Below are 23,360 nucleotides of genomic sequence, written 5' to 3' on the forward strand. Positions count from 1 at the left end.
GCTTTCTAATTACTGATAGATTTCAGCTGGTGTCTTAGTTTTCCATGCCTTTTTGCACCTTCCTTTCTTCATGTGTTCAATACTTTTTCCCTGTGTCATTCCATTTTATTACACATAACTTAACCACTTCAGCCCCGGAAGGGTTTACCCCCTTCCTGACCAGTACGTTTTTTGCGATTTGGCACTGCGTCGCTTTAACTGACAAGTGCGTGGCTCCCAAACAAAATTGACGTCCTTTTTTTCCCCACAAATAGAGCTTTCTTTTGGTGGTATTTGATCACTTCTGCGATTTTTTTTTTTTTTTTTTTTTTTTTTTTTTTTTTATTTTTATTTTATGCGCTATAAACAAAATAAGAGCGACAATTTTGAAAAAAAAAAACGCATTTTTTTTTTATACATTTTGCTATAATAAATATCCCCCAAAAATATATAAAAAAAGCATTTTTTTTTTCCTCCGTTTAGGCCGATACATATTCTTCTACATATTTTTGGTAAAAAAAAATCGCAATAAGAGTTTGATTGGTTTGCGCAAAGGTTATATATTTTTTTTTTTTTTTTTTTTATTTTTATTTTATGCGCTATAAACAAAATAAGAGCGACAATTTTGAAAAAAAAAAACGCATTTTTTTTTTATACATTTTGCTATAATAAATATCCCCCAAAAATATATAAAAAAAGCATTTTTTTTTTCCTCCGTTTAGGCCGATACATATTCTTCTACATATTTTTGGTAAAAAAAAATCGCAATAAGAGTTTGATTGGTTTGCGCAAAGGTTATATATTTTTTTTTTTTTTTTTTTTTTTTTTTTTTTACTAGTAATGGCGGTGATCAGCAATTTTTTATTGTGACTGCGACATTATGGCGGACATGTCGGACATTTTTGACACATTTTTGGGACCATTGTCATTTATACAGCAATCCGTGCTATAAAAATGCATTGATTCCTGTGTAAATGACACCGGCAGTGAAGGGGTTAACCACTAGGGGGCGGGGAGGGGTTAAGTCAGTACTAGGGATGTGTTCTAACTGTAGGGGGGGGGGGTTTGTGTGACACGTCACTGATCTTTGCTCCCGATGACAGGGAGCAGAGATCAGTGACACTGTCACTAGGCAGAACGGGGAGATGCTGTTTACATCAGCATCTCCCCGTTCGTCCTCTCCGTGAGGCAATCGCGGGTATCCCCACGGTGATCGAGTCCGCAGGACCCGCGACCCGCCTCACGGAGCTCGTGGCTGGCGCGCGCGCACGGCGGCAAATTCAAAGTAACGTACGGTACTTTACTTTGCGCAGCCGTGCCATTCTGCCGACGTATATCTACAGGAGGCGGTCAGCAAGTGGTTTATTTCTGAACTTTATTTGTTTTGGTTTCTTTGTATTTATGGATTGCATGAGTTGTTACCAACATGTGGTGAAATATATATATTTACCTAGAAAAATGATGACGTGTTCAATACTTATTTTACCAGCTGTGCGTATGTATGTATGTTGTTTTTTTCTTATGTGTGTATGTGTGTGTATATATGTATTTATTTTTTTATTTTTCACTAAAAGTGGGCTTGTCCTTTAACTGAGTTGTTACATTCAGTAACAGATTTGTCTCAGCATGTGGAAACCAGGATGTGTGGGTTTTTTTAATTTATTTTTAAATATAAAAAAAATACAAATTACTATCCATACAAATGAGTGAAGTTTGAATTTATTAGTAACTATTGGGGTGTGATTAACAGACTTTGTATTTTTCTCTAAAATGGATACTGCTGCATTGAGCACATACACAACATGTGTTTTATATTTTCTATTTGGTCTTTTTTTAATGCATTTATGTCTTTGACCTTTGTAGGACGTGGAAGTCCCCTTGCACCTTCTCCGTTACGTGTGTCTATTCTGTGGGAAAAACGGCCTTTCTCTTATGAAGGATTGTTTTGAGTATGGAACCCCCGAGACCCTGCCCTTTCTGATAGCTCATGCATTCATCACTGTTGTGTCCAACGTAAGTTACCCTTCTAAAGTGTTTGAAACATTGGAAATCAAAGTTGCCCATGTATTGCAGTATGAGTTTTATAACTGCTTGTGTTTTGCCGAGTTCTTGCTCCTATTGAGTGCTAAACATTTGCATTGTAATACAGCAAATTTGTTGTGCCTAAGCTCAAATTAAATGTAACTTTCTATCGCTGTAGGCTGAGGGTGTCATGGTTTTGAAGCATTTACTTTAAATATCAATATAACTGGATATGTAGGCTTTTGTGTGTGTATACCATGTTCTAGACATTAGTCAGCTTGGGAAAATATACGCGTACATGAAAAGGGAAACTACATGGTAATTGTGGTTTGTTTTTTCCTTTTGTAGATCAGAATATGGTTGCACATCCCTGCTGTTATGCAGCATATTATACCATTTAGAACCTATGTTATAAGGTAAGATTATGTTATGCATATCCCAATTTGTTATTTTTGAAAGTCTCACTGTATAGTTCTAGTGGATGGCAAACCCTTTCAGTCTCTGCTCTAATTTGCAACAGGTTAAGGCCCCTTTCACATGGGGTGGATTCCACTCCAATCAGCAGCAGATCTGTGAGCTGATCCTCTGCTGATAGGAGCAGAGTGGGACGGATGTCACATCTATGCCCACTCAGTTTCTGCGTATGTGGACAGATCCCACTATGCTCTGTGGGCCCTGTGTGTAAACTGACTCTGCTGTCCCTTTTACATCAGGCTGATCCGATCTGCTAGAACCAAAAAGGAAGCTGCCCTCTTTGCCATTTTTTACATTTTTTTTAAATTTTATTTTTTTTTTTAATAGCGGACCTGATCGGACACAAAGGTAGGCATGTTTAAATGGACACTAGCTATTTTATACCCGTCTGTCCATAGGGCTGCATGGACCTTTCCGAGCAGGTCCGCATGAACAATGATGGGGGACCTGATCCACTTTCACACAGAAACGGCGGCCGCGCTTCCAGTAAAGCGCCGCTTTTTGGCCCGCTAGTGGGGCACTTTTAACCCCCGCTAGCGGCCGATAAAGGGTTAAAAGTGCACGCAAAGCGCTGGCCATTGATTTCAATGGCAGGGGTGGTTTAGGAGCCGTGTATACACTGCTTCCGCACCGCCCCAAAGATGCTGCTCGTAGGACTTTTTCATTCGTTCATTGACAGACACAGCCTTATTTATTCATAATGATAGGGTTATATCGCCTCCGCAGGAGTAGGACTAGGCAGAACAAAAAAAAACAAAACACTTGGCTACTCCGATGGGCTGTCCTCAGTCAGTATATAACCCCCTCCCCTAGGTATTCAGTTTTCTTTCTGAATAGTCAGGAGTAAGGAGAGTAAGGACTTAGTTCCCTGCTGGGATCGCTAGTTCTCGGAATTTTTGTTTATTTTTTGCTTTTCCTGGATATTTCAACTCCAATCAACTGCCGGGCTGGGTGACTGACTGGACACTTGGTCCAGGGGTCACCCCAGTCTGGTCAGCGATTGTGTGCAGACCACAGCTACGCCTTAGGCCCTGCGAGTTAAACGTCTCGCGAGGTCGCATACGACCAGGCCTCGGCCTGTGTTGCAGCGTTCCTCATGGCTGACAGCCCCCCCCACTTTGGTGGTGAGGGGATCTGTCGGGGAGCGTTGCCCGCGCATTTAGCTGGAGGGGTAAGTAGTCCCCTCTTCTCCTTCCCTGGAGAGGTGTGGGACGCGGGTACTCCCTGGGGTGGTTGGTCCCTCTGTGGTTCGAACCCCCCCCCCCTTTCCCCGGTGAGGCCCAGGCTTCCGGCCTAGGGACTTTTTGGGACACACTGCCCTTTTTTTCCACCCTCGGGTTTGTATTGGGGATAATCTGGTGGTTAGGCCTGGGAGGCGGGGGTCCTGCTGACTAATTTAGGCTGTGGCTTTGCAGCCTACCAGCTAGGATGGGTGCGGGCCATGCACTCATGGCCGGCATGAGAAAATTTTAGGCCGCGGCTTTGTGGCCTACCGTCCGAGTGTCCGTTCAGGGCTCAGGATCGGCCCGGTCCCCCCGCAGGCCATGTGCTTGCGACGGGAGGCCAGAAATTTAGCCCGTGGCTTCGGCGGCCTGCTAGGCCTCGTGGCGGCCCCCTTTCCTGGGGGGTGGCTGTGCAGGGCCTCGGTCTGTGCCCCCTGTGCGGGGCCTCGGTCTGTGCCCCCTGTGCGGGGCCTCGGTCTGTGCCCCCTGTGCGGGGCCTCGGTCTGTGCCCCCTGTGCGGGGCCTCGGTCTGTGCCCCCTGTGCGGGGCCTCGGTCGACATCCCCTTTGTGGACTTCGGAGGTGGGGGGTCCCGGCGGGTGGCCCCCCCGATCTTTTTGGTGATCCCCCCCCCCGATCTTTTTGGTGAGTGCTTAGGCAGATAGCCTTCTATAGGGCACTCCTGTCCTCCCCTACCTCCCCTGTTGAATAATCCTATCTGACTTTGCCGTACGGATGTGGCAACCTTGCGGGGTAGTGGCCACGCTCCCTATCCTTTCAGGGAGTGAGGATGAAGGCAGAAGGGCTCAAAGGGGTGCTGGTTGTCGCACTTGTTACATCTGTGTGGGAACGTTTCAAGATGGGGGATGCTGCAGGGGAGGGCCAGTACCCTCTTGGATAAAACCTCTTGCGTGGCGAAAGCGTTCCCTTCTCTCTCTTATTTAGACAAAATTGTCCATGTAGACTGGGAGTGTCCAAAGTGCCTTTTGCGTTTCCAAAAACGCTGGCTGTAAGGTACCCCTTTGGGGAGTCCCCCCTTCAGAAGGGGACTGTTACACCAGTAGTGAACCCCTTTGTCTCTAGGCTGCTATAGGAATCTCTGGCCTCTAAGGGCCCAGCTCGCATACCTGGAGGGGGAGCAGAATTCGCCTGCCTTTGCTGCTTGAGGACCTATTGGGTAGGCGCTGCGGTTTGTCCGCTATGCCTCTTGGCCGCAGTTCCCCTGGTTGCTGAGTCTGTTGCCTCAATGGTGCTTAGACATGTATTTTGGGGGGCTATTCTGAATGACTTCATGTCCCGTCTTGAGTTTGTCTGGTTATAAGGCTGTGTTCCTTCAAACAGTTTGTTGCTTTCAGTGGTCGTCTGTCGCCAGACTGCGCGGGGGGCTGTGCAAGCCCCGTTGCTGCAGAGTGTGATTTGTCCCGGTTCCCGTGCTGGGAACAGTGTCAGGGGTTTTACTCGAACCTGTGCACAGTCTAGAAGATGGAGGGCATGGTACATCTAATTCTGGACCCCAAGGCCCTGACCTGCCTTGTGTGGGTACGGGAGTTCAGGATGGAGTCAGTCCACGCAGCGGTGGCACTGCATCATGGGGTCTTTCTGACTTCTACGACATCACGAATGCTTAAGCATTCTGTTATGTGCCGACTCCAGCACTTCCTCCTTCTGCTGGGGGTGCGGAGCATTATCAGCATGTGGTATGGTCCTTTGATCTGGCCACCACTCCTCGGGTGTTCACGAGGTGTTGGCCCTGGATTTGGCATGGTTACATCAGTGGGGGTTGACGGTCCTGGGCTGCCTGGGCGATCTTCTGCGCCAAATTCTTGATTACCCCGAGGGGCAACGTAGTTCCTATACAGACTTTCTCTGATTTCAGTTGGATCTGAGCCTAACCGGGTTTCAGCTCTGGCCACTGTGTTTCTGGAGTCTGTCCAGGGGAAGAAGTGGCATGTGGCATTTTTTCATTTACTATCCGGCAGGTGGGCTCCTCTGCGGATCTACATGTGGGTGTTGGGTCTGATGGTATCTACCCTTTTTTGAGTCAAGGTCATTTGCACAGTTCCATGTAGGCTCCCTTCGGGGAGATCCTGGCATAATGGGACAAATACCCAAGGTCTCTGAACAATCGGATTCGGCTGAGTCAGGAAACCAGAGGTTTCCCTAGTCTGGGGCTTTGTTCTCCAGTTCTTCAGTAGGGAAGATCCTTTCTTCCCTTGTATTGAACAGGGTGACCACCAATACCAGTCTGGGTGGGGAGATGTCCTGTGACTGAGCTCGGCTCGGGGTTGTTGGACATTGGTGAAATCTGGACTACCGTGTAATATCCCGGAACTTCATTTGATCAGACCAGGTCTGGATCACGGACGGCTTGACTTCGGGGGCTCCCAGTACGGATCCAGTCAGACAAGGCAACAGTGGAGGCCTATGTCCCTCACCAGGGTGGACCAAAAAGGCTGTTGGCGACCCTGGCTGTTGCCAGTATCCTCCTTCGGTGGGCAGAACGTCTAGTTCCAGCCCTTTTCGACAAACGCATTCCAGGAGTGGAATGCTATCAGACGAATACCTCAGTTGGCTAGGGTTGGGCCACGGGATGGGCCTTTCTCTGGGCCTTGTTTCATCAGATTTGTCCTCGTTCCTTTTAGGTGGCTTCGTTTCCGACCTCCATTTATGGAGGGATGAGCAGGAATAGACCTTGAGTACCATAGAAGGCCAGGTGTCAGCCTGGGCGGTCTTCTTCAGCATCTCCTGGTCTCGCACTCCCTGGTGCATGCCTTTTTGTTCAAGGGGTTAGACTTCTGTTTCCACCGAGGCGGTTTCTTCCACCGCCGTGGGATCTGAACTTTGTGTTTTCGGTTCTCCAAAGGCCTCTCTATGTTTCTCTCAAAATATTCGGGAGGTCCCACTACTTTCTCTCGGAAGGGGGCCTCTTGGTGGATATCACCTCTACTCGCAGGGTGTTGTGAATGGTGGCATTATCTTCTCATTAACCTTACCCAGGTTAAGGTGGTGCTTCGTCCGTCCTTTTTTACATAGTTCAGTCCTTGGATTTCCATCTGAATAAGGACATTGGGCTGGCTTCTTGTGTCCCTGGTCAGCACATTCCAAAGAATTGGCTTTATCTGGCCTGGATGTGTTTTGGGGGATTTGGATGTATTTGCCAGCCACTGAGTCTGTTGGTCTGGATGGATCGGACAGATGATGTCTCTGGGCTATCCTGTCAGGGATCGGTTTCCTCCTTTCCCGATAATGCCGCATTCTTTTCGGGTACTTAGTGCTTCTTGGGCCTTCTGTCATCAGGCGGCCGTTGCGCAGGTTGGCAAGGCGGCCACTGCTCGTTGGTGTACATTTTCATCAATTTCTACGAAGTGGATGGTTTGGCATCTGCGCATGCCTCTTTTTGCCGCAGCTTTTTTTGCAGGTGCTGTTTAGAGGGTCTATTCCTTCTTGAAGGGGTATCGTCCAGGTTGAGTTCCAGCTTGTCCTGGGTGAAGTTCCTGTTACCTGGTTGGCTCTTGTATTAGCCATGGGATTTTTGTTTTCCCACCCCTCATGTTGGCACTGCTTTGGGATGTCCCTATCGTTATGAATAAAGAAGGCTGTGTCTGTCAATGAACGAATGAGAAAATAGGATTTTTTACTTGCCGTAAAATCCATTTCTCGGAGTTCATTGACAGACACAGCACCCACCCCTCTATGGAGTTATTTTTTGATACTTCTATTACTGCTTGCTACTAAACTGAATACCTAGAGCAGGGAGGGGGTTGATTACTGACTCAGGACGGCCCATGGGAGTGGCCAAGTGTTTTTTGTTTTTTTGTTCTGCCTAGTCCTACTCCTGCGGAGGCGATCTAAACCTATTGTTATGAATAAATAAGGCTGTGTCTATCAATGGACTCAGAAACTGGTTTTAAGGCAAGTAAAAAATCCTATTTTTTATTTATTTTTTCCTGTCCTGCAAGCGCACCACCCCAGTGTGAAAGCACTCAGGCTTTCACACTGGGGCTGCAGAAGAGACAGTTTACAGGCGCTTTTCAGGCACAGTGTGAAAGTGGCCTGAGAGTTTGTCTTTTGACACTATAGCTAGATCCAGTTCAAATCAGTACGTAGGGCTAAAACATGCTAACTATAGAAATGTAGCCTAGCACTTCATGTCAGTTCCTCTGATAAAGCTACTTTGTGACGGCCTTTGACTTTGAATGTGGGGAGCATCCATCGAGATATAGTCACTGCTCGGATATGTAGCAGCTGTGGGTCCTGTTGGCAGGGGCTGAACAAGAGAAATTTGTAGGTGTATTGCTGACATAAGGCATAAACTCTCAAATGGAGACTAGAAAAGCAATAAAAGTTCCTGTACTTTTTAGGATTGAGTTTAGAACCTCCCTTTATTTTTTTATTTTAATTGGCCATGTGCTACATCAGAGTATATTGACACAAGTGGCAGTCAAGCCACAGGATGAAGGACCTTTCCTAGACTGATATGGTGTTTTAGTTTACAGATGCTATCTAATTCTATTTGCTATTTTCCAGGTATTTGTGTAAGCTGTCTGACCAGGAGCTGCGTCAGAGTGCGGCTAGGAACATGGCTGACCTCATGTGGAGCACTGTGAAAGAGCCTCTGGACACAGCTTTGTGCTTTGATAAAGAGAGCCTTGACTTGGCTTTCAAATATTTTATGTCACCCACACTAACAATGAGGCTTGCTGGCTTGAGTCAGATAACGGTAGGTGTTTGCCATATCGCTATGGTAACCTCTTGGTAAAAACAGATCTGGTGTTTTATTTTTATTGATTAGACAGGATTAAAAAAAAAATTGCTTTTAAAGTTCAGTTAAGAGACCTATGTATGCATTCTGTTTTTTTTTTTTTTTTTAGTCCCCCACCCCCCCCCCCCCCCCCCCACCCCTTTTATAAAATATACATATCATAGAATTGGATTCTAATATGGCAAGGCTCAGGTGCCCATGACACCTGATCGGAGCAAATTGGTGATTTCAGACTGGTTACCTTAAGACATTGAATTTGTTTTTTCCTTTTTTGCATATAGTTCAAGCTATTTCTTTAGACTGATCTCCAGAGAACTGCCTGTATTTTCTGTAACAATTGATCAGCTTTTCGCTTATATGCCTCTTGGGAACCTTGGCAACCATTCTGATATCTTCCCTCTTACCCTCTATGTGTGATATAGATAGACCTTCTTTCTGATACTTCATGATCCAGTTGTTTTAACATTTAGTTAAGTTAATATGCTGTGTACTCTTGCAAATAATTTCCATCTATTTATTTAGATAGTGTGTTAGCTGTTTCATTTTGTTTTCCTTTTCTATAATTTAATTGTGGTTTTCTTTTATATAGAACCAACTTCATACTTTTAATGATGTCTGCAACAACGAGTCCTTGGTGTCTGACACAGAGACGTGAGTCTATTTCTTTTTCAGTACTTTGGACTATGTGCTTTGAGTTTTTAAGAATTGGAAGGTTATCTAATATGCATTTGTTCCCTTATTACAGAAATTATGAAAGTTTTTTATATCAAGTTTCTTCTTCCAAAAAGTTTATTAAGAGTTTTCTGTCATTCTATTTACCTTACTCCTCAGTAAACTTAAAGTGGTTGTAAACCTCAGATATGAAAATATGAACAAAGCATATCCTGTAGTGTACTTGTCTCAATTAAGAGCAAGTGTCATTCCTGCCTGTTGCTTCATTTCTCTACTGTCAGCATGAATCGCTTCCGATGAGGTTTTCCTTATGCCAGAAGAAAAATGGTGACAGGAAGGACATCCCAGCTGATTGACAGCCTCAGCTCTATTGCTGTGTGAAGGGGGGGTGTGTCTCTTCAAATCAGCGGTCAGAAATCTCCTCACTGAGCTCTGCAGAATGTAGTTTCAGCTCTCCGCGCCTTTTTCTTATCGTACATCACGGGACACAGAGCCATAGTAGTTACTATGTGGGTTATAGGCCACCTTCAGGTGATGGACACTGGCAAGCCCTAAGACAAAAAGTGCCCTCCCTATATAACCCCTCCCACTACTGGGATTACCTCAGTTTTTTTGCCAGTGTCTAAGGTGTTGGTCACGAGTAAAGATGGGCTGTGCTCCACTGGAGCAATCCTTGCTGGGGCTAGCCATGCTGACCGGATCCATTCAAAGTGTCTCTTCTGGCCATATTGAATGGTACCCAGGCCTCGTATCTGAAGAAACGAGGTTTTGCCTGTGAATGCTTCTCTTTTTAGAGAGCTGGACCCTAGGATCCAGTACTTTTTGGTAGTAAGGCCATAAAGTTTTTACTGGCGGGGTGCTGTTGCAGGTCCAGGATAGTGGGTTTCCTGAGGATCCCCAGCTCCTGAAGGTTTAACGGAACCCACCGTGAAGATTGGGTCTGTTGGTTTACCACAGAAAACCCTGCAGCGGGAAAGGTAAGTGGAGTTTTCTAAGAAATTTTTTGAATTTTCTTATGAATGTCTCCTTTAACCGCTTCCCGACCGCCCACTGTATATTGACGTCCTGTTTTTTAAAGATGGATATCTCGGTAACGGCAGCAGCTGCTGCCACAACCGAGGTATCCATCTTTAGGGCCGGCGATTCTGTACACGATAACGGTGGTCTCTGCGGCGGGTTCGCCGCGAGATCACCGTTATCGGCGGCGGGAGAGGTGCCTCCCACCACTCTCCCGCGCCCTCCGCCGCTTACCGGAGCCGTCGGTAGCGGCGGAGGAGATCGGGACCTGTCACTGCTGAGGTACTGAGACGAGTGAGGCCAAGATGGCCCCCACCCGTCTCTATACCATGTGACGGCCGGAGCGACGTCATTACGACGGCTCCGCCCACTTCTCTTAAAGGCACAATTTTTTTTGTGTCATTTTTTTTTTAAACGACTTTTTTTTTTTTTTTTTTTGCATTTTAGTCTAAATATGAGATCTGAGGACTTTTTGACCTCAGATCTCATATTTAAGAGGACCTGTCATGCTTTTTTCTATTACAAGGGATGTTTACATCCCTTGTAATAGGAATAAAAGTGATCCAAATTTTTTTTTTTTTTAAAAACAGTGAAAAAATAAATAAAATAAAGTAAAATAAATAATAAAAAAAAAAAAAAAAATTTTTAAAGCGCCCTGTCCCGACGAGCTCGCGCGCAGAAGCGAACGCATACGTGAGTAGCGCCCGCTTATGAAAACGGTGGTCAAACCACACATGTGAGGTATCACCGCGACCGGTAGAGTGAGAGCAATAATTCTAGCCCTAGATCTCCTCTGTAACGCAAAACATGCAATCTGTAGAATTTTTTAAACGTCGCCTATGGAGATTTTTAAGGGTAAAAGTTTGACGCCATTCCACGAGCGGGCGCAATTTTAAAGCGTGACATGATGGGTATCAATTTACTTGGTGTAACATTATATTTCACAATATAAAAAAAAATTGGGCTAACTTTACTGTTGTCTTATTTTTTTTTTTTCAAAAAAGTGATTTTTTCCAAAAAAAATGCGCTTAGAAGACCGCTGCGCAAATACGGTGCAAAAAAAAAGTATTGCAATGACCGCTATTTTATTCTCTAGGGTGTTAGAAAAAAAACAATATATAATGTTTGGGGATTCTAAGTAATTTTCTAGCAAAAAAACCTGTTTTAAACTCTTAAACACCTAAAATCCAAAACGAGGCTGGTTTTGAAGTGGTTAAAGATCAGTATAATGTTGTCATGCCTATGTGTCACCACTGGGGGCTGCATTGAGCACTCACCGCCTCACTCTGAAAGAACACGCTGTGTCAGAGAGCTGAGATGCTTCTTCTTCAGCCAGACAGCAGGACCTCTGGTAAGCTTGAGGGGGAGGGTTCTTCTCCCCACTTATCGCCCCCCTGTGCTGACAGTCTCCCCCTCTTGGGGGAATAAGCGCTCTAAAGTTTATTTGAAAAAAAAAAAAACTGGCACGATCAGCTCAGTGGCTTCCAGCCCCCTCCCCCCCCGCGCCATGCTGTTTTCTTCCTATAGGTCCGAGAGGGGGGGGCGTCAGCGTTCTCCGACGCCCTACACGAGAAGGGCAAATTTTAAAAGCACCTTTGTGTGTTATTGCAGGCTGTGGAGGGACACAAGAGCAAAAGGTGGCATTAACCGGTTTGGTGACACAGGCATTTCCTTTGACTCATTTTTTACTGCTGCATCAGGCTGGGCATTAATAGCAGCAATTGTGCTGGACTATAGCCCAAGCAGGTATGCATTCCTTCTGGTAGTGCCTCTACTTTGTGCATCAGGCTATGAGCAGAAGGGGGACAAGGAACACCTCAAAGGGTTCTAGAGGGTTTGTTGTTTCACGACAACCTAGATTCATATCTAAAAAGATGGCATCCTCCTCTGAGAGTGATGTGGCCGGTCAGAGTGAGCAATCGGGGTGGGGGGTATCTGGTGTTGCAGCAGCTCTGGACACTACAGCCCATATATATATATATTTATATTAATCTGTCACTGAGGAGGTTTTTTTTCTTCTACCATTTCAAGTTTGGAACGAAAGATTGATGCTTTATTTGCTTCCCATAATAGGCCTAAGCGTAGGAGATCCCCGTCCATTGCTCGGGACCCTCATACTGAGGAACAAGGGGCTAGAGATCATGGAATTCTCTCAAAAGATCAGGAAGATGCTGATGACTCCTCTTCCGAAGATCCTAATATGGAAGGATCGGCCTCACAGGAGAGACTGTTGGTACACTCACTCACTAAATTAGTCCGCTCAACTTTTTTGCTACCTGTAATAGTCAGTCGATGAGCCCACCTCTGGTTTGTGATCACTAAAGCCTCCCCAATCTGTTGATACCTTTCCTATCCATTCATGGCTAAAGACGCTTATGTATTTTGAGTGGGAGCACCCAGATAAACAGTCTTTTCCTCCTAAAAAGTTTTCTATACTTTTATCCTATGGAGGAAGATTTCTATAAGAAATGGGGGATTCCAGCAATTGACGCTGATATATCCTCTGTAAACAAGAACCTGACTTGTCCTGTAGGCAATGCACAAATGTTGAAGGATCCAACAGATAAGAAGTTGGAATTTCTTTTTAAAAACATTTCTCTTGCAGGTTGTCGTTCAGCCGGCATTGGCGGCGATTGGAGTTTCTCAGTCCATAAAGGACCAGTTTGTAGAGGTACTCAAAATTATTCCTGATCAGCAGGTCCAGCAGTTGGCTGGTATATCAGAAGCACTGTTTCACAGTAGATGCTATGAAAATTTCTATTCCAAGCCTCACAGCTTATGCTAGAGCGGGTACATGTGTGAGAATCCTATGGTTGAAAAATTGGTTAGCCGAAGCGCCATGTAAAAAGCTCTTGGCCTGTTTCCCATTTCATGGTGAACGGTTGTTTGGAGACGATCTGGATAAGTATATCCAAAGAATTTCTAATGGGAAAAGTTCTCTTTTTTACCAGTGAAGAAGAAGTTTAAACGTTTTTCCTTTTTAAACGTGCATCTTCTCCAGTGCCAGGGGCATCAGCTTCCAGGCAGTCTCGATGGCCTCCACCGTCAGGTTCAAGAGGAAGACCTCAAGGGCAGTCCCAGGGCCAAAAGAGGACCTGGGGCAGGAAACCCGCGAAGCAAAATACTAAAGCCTCCTTATGAAGGGGCGCCCCCACTCGCTTGAGTGGGGAGAAGGCTTCTGCACTTTTCAAAGATCTGGCAGGAACAATGTCAGGACAGATGGGTGGATTCCTTAATTTCTCTAGGTTACAAACTAGAATTCCGAGAATTCCCGTCTCCTCTTTTTCTAAGATCAAACATTCCCAGAGACCCAGGGAAAATGAAGTCTCTCTTTCTAGCTCTGGATCATCTCTTGCCTCAAAAAGTGATATCAGAGGTTCCCACAGAAAAGCAGGGATCAGGGTTTTATTCAAACCTCTTCACGGTGCCAAAACCAAACGGTGAAGTCATACCCATTTTAGATCTCAAGGATCTAAACCAGCACTTTGAATATCTGTTTCTTTCACATTGAGTCAATCTGATCAGTTGTCTCCATTCTACAAGGAGGAGAATTTTTGGCATCGATAGACATCATTGATGTCGATCTCCTCCATGTGCCAATTTTCCCCGTTCATCAGAAATTTTTGTGCTTCGAGGTAGAAAATTGTCATTTTCGGTTTGTAGCTCTGCCTTTCTTTCTAGCTACTGCACCTCGAGTATAACAACGATCCTGGCCCTTCCTTTAGCCAAGTTAAGGGCTCAGGGTATAACAATTCTAGCCTACTTAGACAATCTGCTCTTAGTAGATCAGTCAGTTACCCGCCTAAACCAAAGTTTAGTCTCAGCTATGAGTTACCCAGAATTCCTAGGCTGGATTCTCAACCTAGAGAAACCCACCTTAAAACCATCAAGGAGATTGCAGTACTTGGGGCTGATCATAGATACAGGTCAGATGAGGGTTTTCTATCCCAGGAAAGGATCAGTTCCATAAGGCAACTGACTTGGCTTGTCAAAGTAAAGAAAAATCCTTCTATTCGGCTTTGCATGAAGTTGTTATGAAAGATGGTCTCCTTCGAAGCCGTTCCTTATGCGCAGTTTCATTCAAGACTGCTGCAAAACAGTATTCTGTCAAATTGGAACAAGAAAGTCCAGGCTTTGGACTTTCCAATGCGCTTATCCCCCGTGGTGCGTCAGAGCCTCAATTGGTTGATATTCAGCAATCTTCAACAGAGGAGATCCTTTTTACCAGTATCCTGGAGAGTGGTAACGATGGATGCCAGCCTTCTAGGCTGGGGAGCAGTCCTGGAAGAAGCATCTGTCCAAGGGAAGTGGTCCAAGTCAGAGAGGACCTTGCCCATCAATATTCTTGAAATTCGGGCAGTACGTCTGGCCCTAGAAGCCTGGACGCTCAGACTAGGGAATTGTCCTGTCAGGATCTAATCCGACAATGCCACGGCGGTGGCCTACATCAATCACCAAGGGGGCACGAAAAGTCGTGCAGCCCAAAGAGGTGAATCATGTTCTATCTTGGGCAGAAAGCAACGTCCCTTGCCTATCGGCGATTTTCATTCCAGGGATAGAAAATTGGCAGGCGGACTACTTGAGTCGCCAACAATTGTTTCCGGGAGAATAGTCCCTTCACCCTGACATTTTTCTGTTGATATGTCAAAGATGAGGTGTTCTGGACGTGGATCAGTTCACGTCCAGATTCAACAACAATGTTGATAACTTTGTGTCAAGGACAAAGGATCAGCTGGCATGAGGAACAGACGCCTTGGTCTTTCCATGGGATCAGTTTTCACTGCTCTATGCGTTCCCTCCGGTTCTGCTGCTTCCGCGCCTTCTTCGCAGGATCAAGCAGGAAGGAAAGGAGGTGATTCTGGTGGCCCCAGTGTGGCCCAGGAGATCTTGGTTTGCCGAGATCATAAAGATGGCGGCAGGGGAACCTTGGTCCCTGCCACTGTGGCCTGACCTTCTCGCGCAAGGTTCGGTATTCCATCCGACCTTACAAACGCTAAATTTAACGGTTTGGCTATTGAGACCCACATTCTAAAGGACCGTGGGCTGTCACCTTCAGTAGTTTCTACTTTGGGTAATGCTAAGAAGCCGGCCTCCAGAGTCATATATTATAGAGTCTGGGAGGCATATGTCTCCTGGTGTGAATCCAGGGGTTGGCACCCCAGAAAATATGTAATGGGTAGGATCCTTGAATTCCTACTGATGGGATTAGAAATGAAGCTGGCCTTAAGTACTATCAAGGGCAAGGTGTCGACCTTATCAGTATTTTTTCAACGGCCTCTTGCTTCTCACTCTCTGGTTCGTAACTTTATTCAGGGGGTAACACAGATTAATCCTCCAGTCAGTACACCCCTGAACCCTTGGGATTTGAATTTAGTCCTGTCGGCTTTACAAAAACAGCCTTTGAGCCCATACGGGATATACGGGATATTCCCTTCGTCCTCTTAACAAGGAAAATAATCTTTTTGGTTGCCATATCCTGCCAGAAGAGTTTCGGAGTTGGCGGCTCTTTCTTGTAAAGAGCCATTTTTGATTATTCATAAGAATAAGGTGGTAATACGGCCTCATCCTAGTTTCCTACCAAAGGTGGTGACAGGTTTTCATTTAAACCAGGATATTGTCCTACCTTCTTTTTTCCCACAACCTCGGTCTATGGAACATTATCTTGATGTAGTGAGAGCGATCAAAGTCTATTTAAAGGTGACCCCTCAGATCCGCAAAACAGATGTTTTGTTTGTATTGCCAGACGGTCCTAAAAGAGGACAGGCAGCGTCAAAATCTACTATTTCTAAATGGATTCGTCAAGTGATTGTTCAAGCTTATGGTTTAAAGAGGAAAATTCCTCCTTTTCATGTTAAAGCGCACTCCACCAGGGCTGTTAGTGATTCTTGGGCGGTGTAGCACCAGGCCTCCATGGCTCAGATCTGCAAGTCCACAACTTGGTCTTCAGCCCATACATTTAACAGATTCTAACAATTCGATGTAAAAGATTGTGAGGATATCGCCTTTGGGCGCAGTGTACTGCAGGCTGCAGTATGAGTCCTCTAGTCTCTTAATGCTCTACTTTTTGTTGTGACTCCCTCCCTTCACTTGCCATTGCTATGGGACATCCCACATAGTAACTACTATGGCTCTGTGTCCCATGATGTACAATAAGAAAATAGAATTTTTATAACGGCTTACCTGTAAAATCCTTTTCTTTGAAGTACATCACGGGACACAGAGGTCCCTCCCTTCTTTGGGATACATGTGTATTGCTTGGCTACAAAACTGAGGCACTCCCAGTAGTGAGAGGGGGTACTTTTTGTCTAGGGGCGTGCCCGTGTCCATCACCTGAAGGTGACCTATAACCCACATAGTAACTACTATGGCTCTATGTCCCGTGATGTACTTCAAAGTAAAGGATTTTACAGGTAAGCTGTTATAAAAATCCTATTTTTTTTCTTTAACACTCAGACTAGTTTAAAATCCAGCACTTTGAACATAGGTACAACTTTATGTAGGAGTATTGGTTTCATGTGTGTATCACCTGAGGCCGTTCACTTTACTGGGTATATGTAAGGGTTTGCAACCACTTTAACCACTTCCCGCCCACCTTATAGTAAAATGACTGCGGTGTAGCTGTTCTGGGACACGGCGTGACCCCGATCTCGACAAGGAGCCACGAGCGCGGCTCTTTATCCATGTGATCGGCTGTGTTCAATCACAGCCAATCACATGTAAACAAGGAAGTGCCGTTTATCGGTGAGGAGAGCTGATCAGCGACATCTCCTCACAGGTAAGATGTGTAAAGGTAATCAGGGCATTGATCATCAGTGCCCTGATTACAATGCAGCGCTAACAGTGCCCATCAATGATGCCACTTTGTGCTCAATTACACCGGTCTGTGTCTGTCAGTGACATCAGTCTGTGTCCATCCGTTATGCCAATCAGTGCCTGCACATTTGTGCCTCCTCATCAAGAAAAACGTGTTTTTTTGTTTTTTTTTTTGAATTTTTTTATTTTTGGTCTTCTTATTTTTTTAGCAAAAGAATTAAAAAAACCCTGTGGTGATTAAATACCACCAAAAGAAAACTCTGTGTGAATAAAATGATAAAAAAGCTATTTGGGTATAGTGTTGCATGACTGCGCAATTGCCATTCAAAGTGCGACAGCGCTGAAAATTGGCCTGGGCAGGAAGGGGGGTGAAAGTGCCCTGTATTGAAGTGGTTAAGGTACATAAATTTTATCTTTGTTAATGTTTTAAAACTCTTGTATTTTTAGTGTTTATCACAGGAACCTGAGCACCTTCATATCCATGACAATAGGGTTATGCTGCCACCTTCAGGTTCAGGTGATTGGACACTGGCAGAAAAAAAAAAGACAAAAAAAAATCTCCTAGGCTTAGCTCCTCCCAGCTAGGCAAGGCTACTACTAGTGTACTAGTGTCTTAGGGGATGGTGTCTTAGTGTACTAGTGTCTTAGGGGATGGTTATTTCTGTGCATCTGGGTTAGGAGACCAACTTTTTCTTAAATCTTATCTATGCTCAGATGAATGGTACCCAGACCCTGTTCTGGACACGCGAGAATGGCCTGTTAAATTGCTGGTCAGCACTGAACGCTGCGGAACAGTACCTTGGGCAATGATATATTGCCTTTCATACTGGTAGGGTGCTGTACAGGTTCAAGGCAGTGCTCCTTAGCTGAGGAGTCAACTCCCTTAAGGCTCTTGTGACATTACCCACCTTGGTGGCTGAAGATTACACGCACTAGGGGGTTCTGCAGCAGGCCTGATGGGTGTTCTTGAGTGGGCCCTGCTAATACCCTCCCTATGGTGACTCCCATTACCCCACCCCTACCTGGGTGGAAAAGGAATTTTCTGGCAATTTTAATTTTACTATTACCATACTGATACTTTTTTTTGTTTTTTTTTGCTAACTGTTCACTCTACTGGGCCACCTCGAGCACTACATAGCTGTGGCAGATCTTAAGGGCATTCCAGAAGGCTCTGGGTGCCAAATGCAGGAGGCAGAGAGTGACTCGATTAAATTGATGATAGGCAACTCCTATCCTCATATTGATTAGTGGTTCCAAATTAATAATAACTACTGCAGTAGGGAACAGACACAAAAGATACACTCAGCATCTTTCCAAATAACTGTTCTGCTTTATTATGATGCAATTGAAGGTTTTTATGCACATGATTACGTAGGTATCCACAAGTCACCTGGCTTTAGTTTTAGATCCTTCCAAACTTTTAGAATCTGGAATTGGGGAGAAAACACATAAATTAGTTTGTCAAAAACCTTAAAAGATCAGCAACATTCTCTGTGAGATCCGAGTGGAGGACTTCAGCTGCTGAGACAAAATATAAGCAAGTGAGTAACACACTCCCAAATCAAATCCCATAGGGAGGGAGTCCAACATCCCCCTTAGGGGCTTGATAAAATATAAGAAAACATTCAGGCAAAAGTTTTCTAGTTTCTTACTCTACTTTGTCCGCTACATTGTAGACAGTAGGGGGTGTAAAAATAAAACCTCAAAACTTCTAGTAAGGACTCTCCTATAAAAATGATTTCCTCTGTTACTCTCTGTACTTTCTGGCACTCTGTACTTACAAACTACTTCTGATAACACTTTTTACTGTGGCCTTTGCAGTAGCATTTGCCACTGGACATCCAAAAAACATGTCCATACAGACAAAATGCATACTTGTAAGATCCTGACTTGGGCATCTTTGTAATCTCTGGAAGGGATGTTCAGCTTTTGGTAACACCTTTGGTAACAGGTAAAACAAGAAGTGGTATGTTATAAAAACAACTGTGGAGAACCCTGGCTCTATCCCATGCTCATTTACTAAGGCAGCCATAACTGCTCGTGACTGATGACACGGTCCATGTGTCAAGCTGGAGGGAAAAGAGTGGCTGGCAGACATAAATGATCACCTTTTCCAAAGTCCTGTTTCATAAGAAGTTGCCCCCTGTGGACCACTTGTTCTTCTCGTTCTGGGGTCCTTAAAGTTGAATTAATAATCCCAGCTATACTGGGCCAGAACTAGGGTGGAATCTGTGAGTTGCACAGACCCATCAAGTGTCCGGGGCTGTAATGCAGCATCCTTAGAGTCGCCTGGTCTGCTTCCATGTGTGAGTTTTAAAGTTAGTATGGCTACCTCAGCAAGAACCTGGAAGGCTGAAAACAGCCAATCAAATTAACTTGGCATGCTTGGTTGGTTTACCTGCCGAAGTAAAAACAAACTTCTGGCCCTTTAAATGGAGCCAAAAGCTCTCTATATCTCGACTATCTATATAAATATACACTTTTTTTTATAGCTCACAGGCTTTGCTAAAACATGGAGCTCTGCTTCTTGAGCTGGGGAAAAAAGATCCAATGACTTCGAATACAGAGTATCCTTCTGGCTGATAAACTGCATACTCAAATCTACAAAAAATGTAATATCTGGGTCTTCAGGGAGTGTGTCCTGCACGGGGCTCACAGCAGCTGATACCTACAACATCAATTTAACACACGTGTCTTCCTTTTTCTCCAGCCTCCTCCAATAGAGGCAATAAGGTGGCTAGATTCAAATGTACGCATTTTTCATTGTTAGATTTGTATTTTAAACCTTTCATTAGACAAACATTTAGTCGGCTGTATATTTGCTGCACAGAATGTCGGACCATTAAAAATTAAATGTTTGACCAAAACAATATCTAACTTTGTCTAATAGCACCTTTGCATAAAGCTACAGCTCTGATATATCGGGATGAACCCTTCATTACTGGGTCCAGCCTGCATAAATATATTACAATGGCTTGTTTTCTATTACGCTGTTTCTGTAAGAACTCCAGTTTCATTTTTCAAAAGACAACTTTTTCCTGACAATATTATAATAAATGATAACAATACCCTGCGGTCATGGAGAGATGCCCATAAATCCAAAATATTCTTCTGCTTATACCACTGTACTTACAAGGAAAAGGGGCACATCATTTCACAATCCACACATTCTGCTTTGGATTTCAAAAATAAAAATAAATAAAACAAAAGGACCAGCAATCTGTATGATGGACCAGAAAGCATCAAAAACTATAAAACAACTGGCTGCAGGTGGCATCTATCCTAACAGGGTGTGTGGACTTGATGTGATGGGTCTGTTATATTTAAATTTTATTTATTATTACTCTTACATGATGGACCGCACATCAAGTTGTCATCAAAAACCTTACAATATCATTTTTGTAGAAAAACTTCTTATGTATCCCATCCATCTTGGCTTTGTTAAATATTATGGCAGCTTTATTCCAAATAACAACCTCATCTTAATCTTTTTTTCTCTCAATAAGGGCTTATTGTATAAATGTAAAATGACAAAATTGTTATCTTAATCTAAACTAATCCCATTTTTACAAATTTCCCCATTAACCTGGATTTCATTTCAAACCAAAGGTTGTCTAAACCAGTTTCAATATATCTATATTATTAATAAAATCGTTAAACTCATATTAGAAATGAATATTCATTATTAATTTTACTTAATTTCCCTTTTTAAATGCACTGTTTCCACTATCAAAGGATATTCAATTTGTGTAATACACGGTTAAATGTAACCTTCATTTTACCATGTTTGGGAAAACAGATTCAAAATAATTGTGATCACATTGTTTATCATTAGATTCGTTAACCTGGCACATTTTGTTAGAATGTTTTGTCTGGAAAACTGGAATTGGCATGGTGTCCTTCCAGCTTATCACTGACCTCTCATCTCAGCCACATTTGTTCATGAGAGCACAGAGGAGGGGGTCACATCTGCATACATGACACACACAAGCAATAGAACTAAAGGTCCCAGCATTCGCACACACATACACCAATATCTCTTTAAATCGCTTACTTTATCCCATTTGTACACTACACATGCATATCATTCTCTCACTTTCTTTTAACTTTTTAACATTTCCCTGCCTTAAATTCTGCATTCCTTATTTTGTTCAGATATCCTTTATATCTAGCTTCTATGATCAGATGGGCAGCCAGAGTGCTCATCCCATCTTCCCTCTCTGACAACATATAAAGTATTCTGTTTTAATTCTCATTTCTCTGTTTCTGACTCTAATAGTTGTAGTGCCTGACCCCAAATTCATCCCACAACTTAACATGAAAATGTCCCTTTCTGTCTAGTGTTAGTGTTACCCTTGATCCATCCTGCTCACATAGATAGCTGTTTCTCTAGCTGTTTACTCTGCATGATTCTTAGTCCCTGTGGACCTTGGTAATCCAGTTACCCATTGTGGATCCCTGTCCACTTTAACCATTAATCTAGGGGCTCAGTATAGGCGGAACCGCACCTTCGGTTCATATATAGCGCTCCTCTTGCGCTGGGCATTTTTGAGGGTCTCTTACCCTTCATTCCCTTACTTAATTCAATGGCCATAATGACTGGCCAGTCTTCTCTACATGTGCCTATACCCTCTTGCCTCTAAACTACTTTATCTAGCAGATGTACTACATATACCTGTGAACAGCACTATTCTACCCTTTCCTATCTATAACACTCTGATGGACAATAGACAGGGACAACATAACATATAACCACCAATCAATACAGTTCGATTAAGGGGAGTAAAATAGGTACCCTTTGTCCCGAAAATGCCTTACCGATCAAGGAAGTCTGATAACTCAAATGTAAGCAAAAGGCTTACCTTAGCTGGCTGATTATCAGAAATTCCCAGATAGTCTCAAGCTCCTCGTTTCGGATACTCAGGGTCACTTGGAATCCCCTCCTAAGGCAAAGCTCGCCATGCTGACTCGGTTAAATTGATGATAGGCAACTCCTATCCTCATATTGATTAGTGGTTCCAAATTAATAACTACTGCAGTAGGGAACAGACACAAGATACGCTCAGCATCTTTCCAAATAACTGTTCTGCTTTATTATGACGCAATTGAAGGTTTTTATGCATAGGTATCACATTAATATTACAATTGTACGTTTATGGTAACAAGGGGCGTTACATAGGCAGGCTAATTCTAATCAGGACTCGAAAGAATGTAAACATTTACTGAAAACATTATTAGTGCTGTGTGCACAGTGAGGGCAGTGTGCAATACATACAAAATACAATACAATTATACAGAACGTACAAATTTCCATTACAAGGGTTAATTTCTGCCCCATAAATTCACTCAGGACAGTTTAGGTCGCAAGCACAGTGTGATTGGTGACGTCACGGTTAGGGGTTGCATTCTGGAAGCTGCCATCTTGGATCACCACATCCTAATGTACGGGCTCTCGTGGGACTACTAGTTGCTTCAGGACTGTGCTTTCAGTGGCACTACATGTTGCAGCAGTAGCGCTGCCTTTTGGGTTAGAGGTGGCAGCAGACCGATTGCTGGTGAGACTACAGTTTGCAGCAGAGTCTTCCTTGTGGGGCTACAGGGCGCAGCAGAGCTTTTCTTGTGGGACTACAAGGCACAGCAGTGCCTTCCTTGTGGTCTCATTTATGGCAAGGTAGAGGGTATGCGGGAGGTGAGGAACCTGGACGCACCCTTTCCTGTAAATGTATCCCCTCTGGGTCAATATTTTTCATCTACTATTGCTGGGGTACAGTAGTACCTTTTCAGAATACGGTACTTGTCGGCTTGGACTGCTTTGATCCTCATTTAAAGGATGTTTTGTACGCAGGCTGGGCTCACCCTGGCAAAATGTTTGCAAGTGTCCAATCACCTGAAGGTGGCAGCATATAACCCTATTGTCATGAATATGCTCTGTATTCCATAATATACTTCAAGAAAAGGATTTCCTATGTAGGGTTTAGAAACATATACGACCTTGGCTATATATTTTTGTGTGTGTGTGTGTGTGTGTGTGTGTGTGTGTGTGTGTGTGTATATATATATATTAATATTATAACTGCCCCCTGACCCTTCAAGGATGATTGTATCCATCATTTTGGAAAATTGGTATTAGTTTAGTTAATTTATTTCTCTAGGACTGTTTTATGAAACTAGGAGCAAAAGCCGAATGCAGCAAGGGGATTCGGCTGTGTATGACAGCTGCAGTTATATGTTTTTGCTTTTTTTTTCTTAAATCGGCCCCTTGTTGTTTGCCTGGGACAATGCCAGGAACAATTATTAATCTGTTGTCTTGTTTCAGTTCTATAGCAAAGGAGCTGGCAGATTGGCTCATCAGCAATAATGTGGTGGAACATATTTTTGGACCAAACCTACACATTGAGG

The 23,360-nt window shown here is 44.0% G+C and overlaps 1 protein-coding gene across 4 annotated transcripts in view; it reads left to right on the forward strand.

Annotated features, from left to right (window-relative positions):
• Positions 1-23,360, forward strand: part of USP34 (ubiquitin specific peptidase 34) — a 317,003-nt gene that overhangs the window by 55,325 nt on the left and 238,318 nt on the right. For all 4 annotated transcript variants that reach the window (XM_073628084.1, XM_073628086.1, XM_073628085.1 and 1 more), the window contains exons 5-9: positions 1,843-1,992; positions 2,350-2,417; positions 8,225-8,417; positions 9,049-9,110; positions 23,278-23,359. In XM_073628084.1, the coding sequence (XP_073484185.1) occupies positions 1,843-1,992; positions 2,350-2,417; positions 8,225-8,417; positions 9,049-9,110; positions 23,278-23,359 (555 nt within the window). The remainder of the gene's footprint in view (positions 1-1,842; positions 1,993-2,349; positions 2,418-8,224; positions 8,418-9,048; positions 9,111-23,277; position 23,360) is intronic.

The sequence above is a fragment of the Aquarana catesbeiana genome, linkage group LG04, assembly GCF_042186555.1.
Source record: "Aquarana catesbeiana isolate 2022-GZ linkage group LG04, ASM4218655v1, whole genome shotgun sequence".
In the NCBI taxonomy this organism is placed as follows: Eukaryota; Metazoa; Chordata; class Amphibia; order Anura; family Ranidae; genus Aquarana; species Aquarana catesbeiana.